Source organism: Dryas octopetala, chromosome 2, assembly GCF_963921425.1.
Source record: "Dryas octopetala chromosome 2, drDryOcto1.1, whole genome shotgun sequence".
Taxonomy (NCBI): Eukaryota; Viridiplantae; Streptophyta; class Magnoliopsida; order Rosales; family Rosaceae; genus Dryas; species Dryas octopetala.
Window position 1 is genome coordinate 25543210 of NC_141367.1, and position 13501 is coordinate 25556710.

At 34.3% G+C, this 13501-nt stretch overlaps 2 protein-coding genes across 2 annotated transcripts; both read left to right on the forward strand.

Moving 5' to 3' along the window:
• Positions 1 to 1098: 1098 nt before the first annotated feature.
• On the forward strand, positions 1099 to 6506 carry SEP3 (K-box region and MADS-box transcription factor family protein). Its single transcript, XM_086231661.1, has 8 exons — positions 1099 to 1283; positions 2803 to 2881; positions 3962 to 4029; positions 4122 to 4221; positions 5099 to 5140; positions 5278 to 5319; positions 5669 to 5805; positions 6428 to 6506. The coding sequence occupies exons 1-8, from the start codon at positions 1099 to 1101 to the stop codon at positions 6504 to 6506; spliced, it is 732 nt and encodes a 243-aa protein (XP_086087787.1).
• Positions 6507 to 10667: 4161 nt separating this feature from the next.
• LOC147294690 (uncharacterized) lies at positions 10668 to 12888 on the forward strand. Its single transcript, XM_086232225.1, has 2 exons — positions 10668 to 11467; positions 12480 to 12888. Exons 1-2 carry the CDS (start codon positions 11071 to 11073, stop codon positions 12494 to 12496), a joined length of 414 nt encoding a protein of 137 aa, XP_086088351.1. The 5' UTR covers positions 10668 to 11070; the 3' UTR covers positions 12497 to 12888.
• Positions 12889 to 13501: the final 613 nt, after the last annotated feature.

Sequence of the window (13501 nt, forward strand, 5' to 3'; positions counted from 1 at the left end):
ATCATATAACATTTTTTATGGTAAGTAAAATCATATAACTTTATTAAGCGCACATCAGTTACCAATAAAGGAAGAGCAAAATTTTTATGTAGCGGGTATATAAATTTATAGGAAATTTTAGGAGCCATTGATCGCATATATAGTTTTTAATGTAACCAATACACTGTTATGTGGTGTAACCAATTTAATATGTAAAAGTATTATTAGATGGTATGTTTATATTAATAGAATATAATATTAATAATATTCATTTATATTATTATATATATACTGGTTACGACACCACGTGACTGTGTAATAGTTCCATCCAAAAATTTATTCTTTCCTTGTGTCACGTAGGGACAAATTAACGCTTGATCTAATTCATTATGTGATAGAGCAGCTAACTAGCTAAGTAGCTAACCCCAATTCCCAGAGCTATCTAGTTTGCAAAAGGTGAATTGAATTGAGACAAAAGGAGGGGTATTTACGTAAATGCAAGGGAACATAAGAAGGCTCACCATCTTAAGGTTAGGTCACATGATTGCCCGAACCCGAAAATGGTCAGGTGGATATCAGACGTTGTTTGCTTGATCTTTCGACACGTAGCAGAGTGGCGGGACCTTTGCATTCATTGCCAGTTGCCTCCCCCTCCATTTTAAGGGCTTCTCCCATTTCGCTCGTTTTGCCACAACCGGTCCTATCAGCACCTGCTTCTCACGTGCCAAAACTGCCCTCTCCTCTGCACCGTCCGATCCACCCCCTGCACAGTCGATTGAATCAGTACTCCTATTTGATTTGATTTTATTCTTTCTGTTTAATTAGACCTTTCTTAGATACTGTCTTAAACAGCACAAAGTAGAGAGAGAGATTCTGAAAGAAGCTGGTAATGGTATTAAGCTTTTAGCACATCATCATCTGAGAGAGAGAGAATAAATATATTTATATAAATAAGCATAGACATATAGGTTGTGGTCAGAATTAATACATATACAGAGACATATATATATATAAGCGAAAGAGGTTAGGTTGTCTCCTAGATATTGTTGTTGTTCTCTAGTAGTGAAATAATAATAATAATAATAATAATATTTGTGGGTGAGAGAGAGAGAGAGAGAGATGGGGAGGGGGAGGGTGGAGCTGAAGAGGATTGAGAACAAGATCAACAGGCAGGTGACCTTTGCAAAGCGAAGGAACGGGCTTTTGAAGAAAGCCTACGAGCTTTCCGTTCTTTGCGATGCCGAGGTTGCTCTCATCATCTTCTCCAATAGAGGAAAGCTGTACGAGTTTTGCAGTAGTTCAAGGTATACACCAAAACAACAAAACCGCTTTTTTTCACGCTCCGTTTATATACCAAAACGGTAAAAAGAGATTCGATTTCCTTGTTTTTCTTTTTTTCTTTTTTTCCTTTTAATTTCTTAATTTCTTTCTTTCTCTCTTCTGCCTTTTAGATCTCCAACGCTTGGCGTGACGGTTTTTTGCTGTTTTCAGTTCAGCTGAGCTAGCGTTTTCACAAGCTACCTCGCTTTGTGTTTCTTGAATTTTTCGCTGTTTTTCTTTTATTGCCTTTTTCGTGAATGTCTCGGTGTTTTTAGCAGCTTCAGTGTTTCTGCGTTGGCATTGCTGTTAGATCTGCAACTGGAAACGCCATAAACACCACTATCACTACTATTTCATCACTCATCTCCTCTGTCAACCCCCACTCTCCCCCATGCTTAGCTTTCTCTCGTTTTCCCCTTTTATTTTTCTCAATATTACCATTTTTATTTCATTTTCTCATCAAATCGATCCAAACCATTCATTTAGATCAACATTTCAACGCGAATCAGCTTTTGGTTTCGATCGACCATACAAAACAAAGCTTGTACGTACTTCTCCTCTTTTGCCTTCAAATCACTGAACGAACCAGCTGCAATTTGATTGAACAATTAATTCTGCGATATACAGGATCGGTCCCTCTCTCTCTCTCTCTCTGAAAACCTAGCATAGTTAGCTAGGGTTTTGTTTTAATTACCTTTTTCTCTTTCTTTATTAATTATCTACTCCTCCTTCATTCTTTTATTTTATATTAATTTCTTTATTTTAAGCTCAAGTCTTCAGACTCTCAGGTTAATCTTTGTTCCGGCCTGCACCCAAAATTTGGGGCGAGCAAATTTTCTACTTTGCAATTAATTACACGTACGGTTCTTTCAGTTCCTCATTTTGGTCCCTTCATATATACACGTTTGCCTTCATTTTCCATTGGATTAAGTACTCCGTCTCGATCTCTCTGAAAGACAGACGACGAAGCCGATGTTTTTCCAATCACATTTAGTAGTCAAATCTCTAATTACCTCTATTTACCAAGTCATATATCTTTCCAATTCTTTTTTTTTTTGTAAGAAAATAAAATATCTTTCTTAAACACGCATTTTTAGGGCTCAGTATTAATTATTTTTTTGCTCGTGGCTTAATATAAAATAATGATAATCTATTTCTCATAGAAATTAAGGAATTTAACAGGCTTGGTTTTTGTCCTATTACAGTTTTTTTTTTTTTTTTAGTTTCTCAAATGTACGATGGGTCGTTTATATATAAGGCATGGTGCTCATCTTGCCAAACTATAAAATATTATTTTGCTACATATAGGATTTAAAGGTTTTACCTTCGACCAAAGCGCGCAGTCAGAATTCACAAAATAACATTGATCTTTCTGATCTCTTGTTTTCCTTGATATTGATATTTAATTTGTATTTGATATTTTATTCATATTTGATATTTAATTTGTATTCCCTCCTAAGTTTCAAAGGAAGATTTTACATGTTTCTTTATGTTATTATACAGCATGCTCAAAACTCTTGAGAGGTACCAGAAGTGCAACTATGGAGCACCAGAGACAAATGTGTCAACAAGGGAAGCCTTGGTAATACATTGGTGTTTGTTGAGATGGAGTTAATTTCCTGCTTATTACTGTACATAGTTAAGGAATATTCCTCAAAAAATGAAACACAGCATATATACAAGAAAACAGTGAATTATGACAATGCTTTTAAATCTATGGGTAGAATTAATTTGTTGATCAAGAGAACAACTGAAATTGCAACTGTTTAAAAAAATTGTTCCGTAGTTGTTTTTATTTTAAAGACTAGTCAATGTTAACTTGATATAAATTGTTGATCCATTCACTAATATGTGATTTAAGTTTTTTAAGTCTAATAATTATCTAACATGATATCGGAGCTATTTTCTAAGAAGTATTGGGTTTGAATTTTTTAACCCCGATATACCACTCTTATTTATTAACTTGCAGAGTGGTGCACATGTATTATCTATGTTACCATGCCCCTCACATGTAGGATGAGGTTGCACACAACGAATGTGTTACATTGAGATATAATATTTACCATTGTTTATTTTAAGATTTTAGAGTCTGGTAGTTTTTCAATAATCAATTAATTCCAATATATATTTCTATGTCAATCTCTATTTTATTATTATGATGCATAGCTCCGCTGTTAGTAAACCACAGGCATACCCTCAATCTTTTCTTTATAAAGAACTTCTAATTTTTGGGGTGCAAAAGAAGCTTATTAATGTTGGTTAGATAAGCTCATGAAATTAAGTAAATGTTGGTTAGATTAGCTCATGATATCAAGTCGTTGGAACTATATAAATTTAGAGTAATTATGCCAAGCGAATACCCATATTCACTTCCTATTTGTCCATAAGTCGAGTTAAAGATAGAAAATTTAAGGTATCATTAGGAGCTAGGCATTGTTACATTAAGAATTTAATTATATTGGATAATAGTACTACAATTGTTGCCCCATTTAAAGGTCTCACTCCCTCTAAATTTATTAACGTAAATAATTGTATATCTAGCTAGCAAGTTGAACTTTTGGAAATAATGATAAACTAAGAATTCTCATTATGGTATCGAGTGTTGTGCTCATTGTTTATCTTTGAATTGAACTGAATACATTTTATTGCTCTATGAGAATAGGAATTGAGTAGCCAACAGGAGTATTTGAAGCTCAAGGCACGTTATGAAGCCCTACAACGAAACCAAAGGTTATTGCGCGCCTTTCCTATCTTCAGTTATACAAAGTGAAAAGCTAAAAAATTAGGTTTAACAAATATGAAATTTTTTGATATTACATTAGGAATCTTCTTGGAGAAGATCTTGGCCCTTTAAGTAGCAAGGAGCTTGAATCACTTGAAAGGCAGCTGGATATGTCACTGAAGCAGATCAGATCCACACGGGTACTTGACCTCACTACCTTTTCCATTTATACTGATATTTAACATATTGGTTTTCTCTCAGACTTCTCAGTATATGATTCAATTCCCTGATTACTTGACTGCTTAAAGGTTTTTATAATTTTATGCTGGTGGTTTTTAGACTCACCATTCAGAATTCCTTTATATATATATATATATTCCAGATCTGTTGTTTCCCCTCTTTGCTAATTTGGAGAGAGCTCCTTTGTCAGCTGATCCATGAACCATCTTACATTTTAAAATATTTGATACATTGCTTGCACCAATTATAGTACATTGTTAAAGATTATATATATCAAGAAAAATTTACTGCTGTGATCTCGATCGGAATCCTTTTGTACGTTTTGTTTTGTTCTTTTTTTAAGATGCAGTTGTATGAAAACAATCAACTGAATGCTCATTTATTTGTCCCACAACTACTTAAAAGAGATGTTGCGACGTATTTTAAAATTGTATGAGATTTTTGGATTGGATTCCAACAACACAGGTATTAGGAACTTTAAAGCGAGGTCCAAATTGAATATTCAAAGCTTCAAAAGAATATTTGTTCTGGGCACTTAGCCAGCTACCAAGCCTGCCACTAACCAAATATGCCTTGCAATTCTTGACTTTATCTACATGCCGTTTTCGTTTTAATTTAAGTGAATTAAGTCATTAGTAATAATAGCATGGCACTTCGAAATTGATATGAGATTTTTTTTTTTTAATTTCTAAACCTTAGATTGTGTATCAAAAGAGTATCTTTTATTGTTATCAAAAAGAAATTCATCATCACCAAAAAAACCCAAAAATGACTTCAAGTACAGCATGACTCAAATGATATGTTTGTAACTTCAATATTCTTACGTTAACGTTACAGACCCAATTCATGCTGGATCAGCTCACAGATCTTCAGAGAAAGGTATGAGGATACACATCTATTTATTTCTTTTGAGTTTATTCTTTAAATCCATCCATCTGAGCCAAAAAATAAAAAGTTGTCATCCTTCCCAATATATCCGATAATCCAATATATTTATGGTTTTCATTTATGCACAGGAACACATGCTTAATGAAGCAAATAAGAACCTCAAACAAAGGGTAGGCAACGTTTCCAGCCATTTTGGTTTTAAATAATTATAAATAGAAGATTATTCCCCCAGGCACACAATAGTAGTGATTTGCTTTTGATTTCTAATACTAATCCTATACTTTCACTGATTAAGCATCTTAGAAGATCTACAACATACAAACAGTTTATATGAATATATAGCAAAAGTTCCAAATTAATAATTTACTGTGAGAAGTACAGTGAATTGTGTTCATTGAATAATTATATATGCATAAAAATAGTCAGATTAATTGGCAACTGCTTAACTTGCATGCAACTAACATATATAATGATTGTACCATATATATATATGACTTTTTGGGTGATGCTAATTTGCAGTTGTTTGAGGGTTACCATGTAAATTCACTCCAACTGAATCCAAATGCTGACGATGTGGGATATGGCCGGCAACCATCTCAACCTCAGGGTGATGGTTTCTTCCATCCCCTAGAGTGTGAGCCCACGCTACAAATGGGGTACGTACTACTGTACTTAATAATCAAGCTCCCATAATTAATAAGGAAACCATTTTTCTCCACATATACCAAGTGTACACGTGAACATCTCCTTATGAGTATATGCCAACAGAAGCAAATATCTATTCAATAATTATATATGTTGGTCCATCGATCTAAAGCTTTCTTATTTACCCATCCTAAACCCAGTTGGCATTTTTGGTTAAACATGTCATAAGGATCCTAATGAACAATAAAAATCGCATTTTATTATTTTTTTTTTCAGTCCAATATATATATATATATATATATATGTTATTGCTCCACAATTCAAATGAGGTAATTAATGTTTCTTAACCTAGAAAACAAAAATTGTGGATCAGAGAAAAATGTCTCCGGCCAATCTTGATATCCATGTCATGGTGTCCGGGGCATGATTGCTTATACAATCACACTTGAATTGGGGCCTTGGGGGCATTATGTTTAAGATCATCATAGTTTGTTTGAGTACTTTCTTGCTATTAAACAAGACCTGAAATTATTTCAAAGCATGGATGATTCTTTTTTTTTTTTCTCGCTTTTTTGGTGGAGATGGAGGGGATTCATGATCCTCCTGGTTGAATCTAATTTGTTGATTTTGCAGATATCAGAATGATCCAATATCAGTGGTGACAGCAGGCCCAAGCGTGAATAATTACATGCACGCAGGATGGTTGCCATGATAAACTGTGTAGGGTCAGCCATGCATATGCATTTATATGGTATGCATGCCATTGATATATATAAGATACATGCAGTATGTTTGTTTATGTTTTCCTTGTTATTTGACCTAATTAAAGGATCGTTTGTAATATTCGTATGGATTTATGTCATAATTAACTCTGCACATTAAGAGTTGTGTGTGCATGCATGCTCGAGCAATTAATACTGTGCTTCTTTCTCTTAGCTTCGCAATTAATTAACTCTGTTTGGAAATTACTAGCTACTACTTTGCATTTTAGACTAATACTTTGGTGTGGTAATTTGCGTTGCCATCTTGAATAGAACTTAAGGTATATTTCATAAGCTAGTGGGAGTCAAGAGTCAAGACCAACCAATATTTATGAAAGTATTTATGTGTTATGTTTTATTTGCTTAGACAATATTGTGCTCCACTGGTCGACCAATCCATGAATGGGTCATATTACCAGCCCACTACCAAATAACTAGCCCGAAGCAGAAGTAACTGGGTCATAAGCATCACGGCCTTTAGAACGTAATTCTTGCCAATTTTAGCCTTCGAGTACGTTCTAGAAGATGGGACCTGATTTTCGGCCCAAAAAAAAATGGGACCTGATTAGGCCCGACCTCAGAGATTCAACGGGCTAGACGGGCTGATTTAATGAGGCCCATGTCCTCATAGCTTATAGGAACCGGAGTCACCGGGTCGATCCATCTAAGAGCTTAATTTATGTTTTATAATATTTTGGTTCTTTTTTTCGTTTATGAATTTACTTTTTTGTTGTTAAAATCTAAACTAATTTATCGACTTTGTAAATGGAGGCAAATAATAGTAATATAACCATAATAATTCTCTTTGCCTCTTTGCCTAAGGCTATGACTATTTGCCTCATGATTTTCCTTTAAAGTCTTTGCCTACATAATTTTCCTTTAAACTGTTGAAAGAACCTCTTTAGAAGAAATAAAGCCTTACTAATAGCATATAATGTATTGAGTTTCGCCCATTTGAATACTTCAATTTTTTCATAAATTGTTGTATGTTTGTCACAAAAAATAAACTAAAAGGACAAACATGTTATTGCCAAAAAAAACACACACTAATTCTTCAATAGGGCATACCCAATAGGAGAGAGAGAGAGAGAGAGAGAGAGAGAGAGAGAGAGAGAGAGAGAGAGAGAGAGAGAGAGAGAGAGAGAGAGAGAGAGAGAGAGAGAGAGATTCTATGAACATGGTTGTCATGACTCAAGTAAGCACGCCATTGTTATTTCCACGCTGTCAGAAATGCATTACAATTGGGGTTTGGATTTTTGCTTCAAAGTTGAAAAGAGATGAGGTTACACAGACTTGCAGTTAATGCACCGCTTCAAAGTTCAAAGTTCAAACTCTAAACATGTCATCATCGATGATCTCTCATATATCTCTCCACTACAAGACGGTCGAGGTGCTTAATTGTAGACAAAAATGTCAAATTGTCAATGCATGCAAATATCATATATTGCATCATATCTGGCCTACCTAAGTAATTAACTTTTAATTTTAAACTTAATGATGCATTGATGCTTGTGGTCTCGATCATCCTGCTAATTTAATTATTATCCTATAATATATTTTTACTTACCCCTTTAGGCTACATGTGGAACACGCACGATTCAATTATTAATCGAGGTGACAATTCTCACGTACCTGTCCTTTTCTTTTTGGACCAAGTATTAGAAAGAGTAGTCTTGGGTTAATATTGCCTTACTTTAGTTATAAGTCATAACACCCTATATCTCATGAAACCAATATTCTAAGAAATACATATATACATCTACAGAGTATTTCAAGCCATATATAGCTAGCTACATTAAAACAATATTCTAAAAAATGAAATTTTAAAATCGAGGATGATTAATTTACTAATCCACTTTGTCCAAATCAATTAACGTATTTAAGTTTAGATTTTTTGTATGGTGAAATATGTATTAATAACGATTATTTTTAATGTACTCAATATGACTTATTATGTGCTTTAACGCTTCAATAAATGAGTGATGGATTCATAATTTGAATTAAAATAAAGCGTAAGCATTGATAATAGCCTTGGTAGGTGGTAGGTGGTAGCTGCTAGCTAGCTAATGTTCTAGTCTTGGAGGGGCAACCAATTTAAGTAAAGAGAGGGTCTTCGGTGGGGCGTGCCCCAGTGCGGCAGCTCTCACATGAGGTGGGATCCACATAATAAACTACCATCTTCCATCTTGCCATTGCCCTCTTTAGTGGACTGAAAGTCTGGAAGACTTCTGGCCTCATATATAAAAATTGTTAATTTTTCATCACTTTCATTCTTGGCATGTCTTGCATGTGAATAAATTAAACAGCTTTCTGATTGATAAGATTTGCAGAATGGGTTACATGATTTACATACATCTTTAATTTATTCAAACGTGATTGAAAACCCTAATGATTTTTCAGATTCTTTTGGTGTGCACTTTAATTTACGATAAGCTTAAATAATGAATTATAGCCAACCGGCAACCACCATAGAAGTTATTCTCTTGCTATATTTTAATATAGATTCCTTAGGGGGTTATGGAAATCGAAATGCCAAGTATAAGGATCGAATGCCATCCCTTACGCACCAACTTCAATTAGTGGTGTACTCGTATTTATCTGGAATAATGATATATTTATCATATTCTTATATTATATTTTTGTACTATCTCACGTGTCATTATTTTATTGAATAAAACTTTTCTTTTTCTTTTTGGATTTTTATTTTTATTTTTTAGTATCTAATGTATGAATGCCATGTAAATTGCCATATAAAGTGTTATAAAATTATGGTATAAAAATGTGGGATATCTAGCACTACTGATGATAATAATGTGTCTATCATTTTGTTGATTCAACTGTCGGCTCTGATATAATTTACTGGAGAGCTCGTATCTTTATATTTACTCGACACTTTAATTTGGAGAGAATTATAGTAATAGTTTTTGAACTTTAGCTCGAGTATTATTTTGGTTTATGAATAATTAATTTTTATTTTATTTTATGGTCTATGAACTTTTATATATGTATCACTTTAGTTCATTACGTCAATTATATATATATATTTTTATCAATTTTAATCACATATATAATGTTGGAGAAAAAAATGAAGGGTGAGTTACCATTTGTATTTATTAAAAGCGACTCACATGTCTCACACATAATTTAAAAAAAACAAGTGAATGAAATTAACAGAATTGACTTAAGTGCTACAAGGATAATAGTTCGAAAACTATAAATTTAAAAAACAAATCTATGAACCAAAATAATACTAACGGTAAAGTTCAAAAACCATTGTTGTTATTTGCTCTTTTAACTTAATCATCTTATTAAATTTACTTTGTATACTCAATATTAACAATATATTTAATCACACTTCTTAATAAGTATTTTCTCAATAATTTTGGCCATCTGTAACCCTTTTATTGCTATAAGAACAGACAACTCATAGGGGGCCAAATTTGTAGAAAATGGCTTAGGACTATTTTTAGCAAACTCACAAGTCACAACTCATAATCAGTTGAAAAATTCGGTTTCAAACCTCCTCCTAATTCCAGGCCAAAAAAAAAAAACTCCTCCTAAGCATTAACCAGGTACAAAATTTCAATCTTAAACATCAAATGATTCAAAATAAACATTCACAACTATTTAACATAAGAATAATGCTATATTTACCACATTCTTATACCATATTTTATACCATCTTACGTGTCATTATTTTACTGGACAAAATTTTTCTTTTTCTTTTTATTTTTGAATTTTTGTTTTTATTTTTTAGTGTCCAATGCATGAATGCTATGTAAGTTGCCACATAAGGTGGTATGAAATTATGATATAAAAATGTGGGATATCTAGCACTACTGTTAACATAACTATCTCACCAACAAAGAAAAAAAACCAAATACTTTTAACAAAAAATGAAAGGCGAAACTCAATTAATATTTCAAATTTACAAGGCGGTTGTTTGCGGGAGAAGATAAGGTCCCACGTCATCTGTGTCCCACATGCGTTCCACTGAAATCCACATCGCCTGCGCCACCTACGCACAGCTGACGTATCCGCCTATCCAAACCCCCTTTTTCTCTCACTTTTTTTATTTTTAATTTGCTTGGAGACAACGCCCATGAATTGTTTCCATTCATAGGCTCATAGCTGATTTTCCTTTTCCCTGTTTTTTTTTTTTTTTTTTTCCAATCCGAACAGCAGGATAAAGCAAATTCCGAGAGAGAGAAAAAGAAAATCGGGTCAGATCTCTGGTAAAAGTTATCATAAAACAAACAAACCTCTGCCTCTCAAAACTCACCACTTGGAATTTTCATTATTACAAAGGTCAGAAGAACCTTCTCTAATCAAAACCAACACGCTGTAGTTTGTAGATAGATAGACTTTCCCACTTCTATCCATTTGCCTCCTTTTTAGCAAAATAGGAATTTCGGTTTTTTTTCCCTTCGTCTTTTTCCCCCTCTCTCTCAAAATTTTCTCGGATTACGTTTAAACCTTGTTAGCCAACATATTCTAATTTTCCCGAGAAAAAACATGATGAGAAGGCAACAAGACCAGCAATCTAGGGTTTTCTACGAGCTCTCCGCTCTGGTTCTCAACCTCCTGCGCTCGCCTCCGACGCCGATTCAATTCTCCGATCACTCGCCGGCGATGCCGCAACCGCCGCCGCCGTCTTTGTCGTTAAGGCGGTCGCCGGCGACGACGACGCAGATCTCGCCGGCGGGGTTCGCTTCGCTTCTGCTCGGGATTTCGCTGGCTCTGATGCTTTGTGGATCGGTGACTTTCTTTATCGGTTTCATTTTGATGCCTTGGGTTCTCGGATTGGTTATGGTCTTCTACGTGGCTGGGCTCGTCTCCACCCTCTCTGTTTTGGGAAAGTCCATTCTTTGTTATGCTTCGGCTCCACCAACACCTCGAAAGGACATTCCTGGTAAAGATTATTCTTTTTACTTCTAATCCTAAGATTATTTTTCAGTAATTAGTGTTTGTTCTGTCTTTTTCTGGTGTAATCTGTCTGTTTTCCATTATTTATGGCTTTTCCTTTGTCGTCTGGAATCTTTTCCACTTTTTCGTTATGTATTTATCATTTGGGTCCATTTTCTTATTGGAAGAACCAGGGAAATCATATTTATTTGTAAGATTATATTTTTTGATAAAAACCGGGTGATATTTTGAATAAATAATTAAATTAGTTAATTAACTTTTCTCTGGCATCAAATGTACTAAATTTCATGGGAATTAGAGTATCTCGTGATTGGGAAGGACTAGACAAATCGAAATACCATCATATATCTAAGGAGGAAGTGATGCCAACTTGAACTTTGGTCAATTGGTCTCAAACCATTTGCTTTGAGAGCACCGAGTCATGTGTTGTAGGGTTGTATTGTATCCTTGAAGTACTCAATTATAATGAATGCGTTTGCAATGTAATGAAGTTAGAGGTTGTTTGTTTCCCTAATTTTGTAACTATTAATGTGCCTGGCCAAAATAGCATGATTGACACATATTAATTTGCCTCCTTTTTATTGTTTCCTTACCCTATGTACGGCTCCACCATCTACAGATCAAATCCACATTCCATTGCTGCTACAATGTTGACAATTTTACCTTATATAGGAGCTTAGGCATTGAAAGTGATATGTAAAGTATACTTAGCTGGGATATATTTCTATTCAAACATATTCTGGAAAAGTCAGTTATGCTGGGTAGGTAAGGCTTATGCTCACATGTTTGATATATTTTTTTTTTCTTGGATCATCATCCCTGCTCTTTTTCGATTGGCTAATCAGTTGCATTTCCCCTCTTCTTCTGTTCTACATGCACAGAAAATATTGTTTGCTGTCCTGGATGGTATTTTTTTGCCATGCTCTTTTGAAAATGTGAAGTAATCATGTTTAGGAGATCGTTTATTAACTGTGTGCATAAATTCTCTACTGCTGCAGCATGGAAGCTATTGTGAAGAAGAAGAGGAGGTGGTTCAAAAGAGTTTAAATCTTTATTGAAGGAGGATGAAGCAGCAGCACAGAAATGTTGTTGTGAGTGGTGCTGCATATAGGAATGAATGTTGTATAGGCAAGGGTGAAATTAAAGGAGCTTCTTGAAGTAATTGATGCATCAACAGTGGATAAATGTTTATTAATATTCTACTGAATATGTGAGGAGGTGGGGGATGTTCTTGTGGCCTCTTTATTCTGCTTAATTTTAAGCTGTTGAGTATATATATATACCTTTCTTGTTTGGTTCTCAAATTTGTAAAAGTTATATATATATATATATATGTAGTTCCAGTTACATTATTATTCATTTGTGATTTTCTAAAGAGGAATAAGAAATGGAGTAAGAGATTTGCCACTGTCGTTTGATCTAATCTCTATGATGATACAATAAAACAAGAGGAGCTGATGAGTCATGAGATGTTCTTTATAATCACTTGTGTTTTCGAGCAAGTAATGAATCGGACAAGTTTTAAACGATAAGGTTGGTTGGACTTGTGGCTTGAGGGGGCAGCCGGCAGGGATGGGACTTGTTGAGTGTTGTAAACGTTTTTTTTGTTTTTGTAATTTTTGTTTGAGGAGACGATAGTTGTTTCCTGATGGTTTAGTCAGCACCCTATCTCTCCACTCTCCAGGTCATGGGGTCGAAGTCGAACTAATTCGTCAGCACCCTCCCCATAAGTCATAACGAACTAATTGGTCCGCTATAGTTTTCAATAGCAACGTTGTGAGAGAAAGAGAGCATATTTAGTTATGGAAGTTTATGATCCACACCATTTTACATTTCATTTAAACCATTAGATTAAAATACATTGGATGGTCAAGATTGCATCTGACCTTAATATTGGGAATTATACCAGCTGTGAGATACTAAATAAAAAATCACCATCTCTCTCTTTATCTCTTTCCCTCACTGCATTTTCTCTCTTCATCTCTCTCAGTTTCTCTTTGAAACTCCATCCTTTGTTTTT

Excerpts from the sequence above, each read along its gene's own strand:
- SEP3 (XM_086231661.1), top strand. The coding sequence starts at position 1,099 with ATGGGGAGGGGGAGGGTGGAGCTGAAGAGGATTGAGAACAAGATCAAC. Across the intron at positions 5,141-5,277 it reads TCACAGATCTTCAGAGAAAG|GAACACATGCTTAATGAAGC; the intron begins GTATGAGGATAC and ends ATTTATGCACAG. Across the intron at positions 5,320-5,668 it reads ATAAGAACCTCAAACAAAGG|TTGTTTGAGGGTTACCATGT; the intron begins GTAGGCAACGTT and ends GCTAATTTGCAG.
- LOC147294690 (XM_086232225.1), top strand. The coding sequence starts at position 11,071 with ATGATGAGAAGGCAACAAGACCAGCAATCTAGGGTTTTCTACGAGCTC.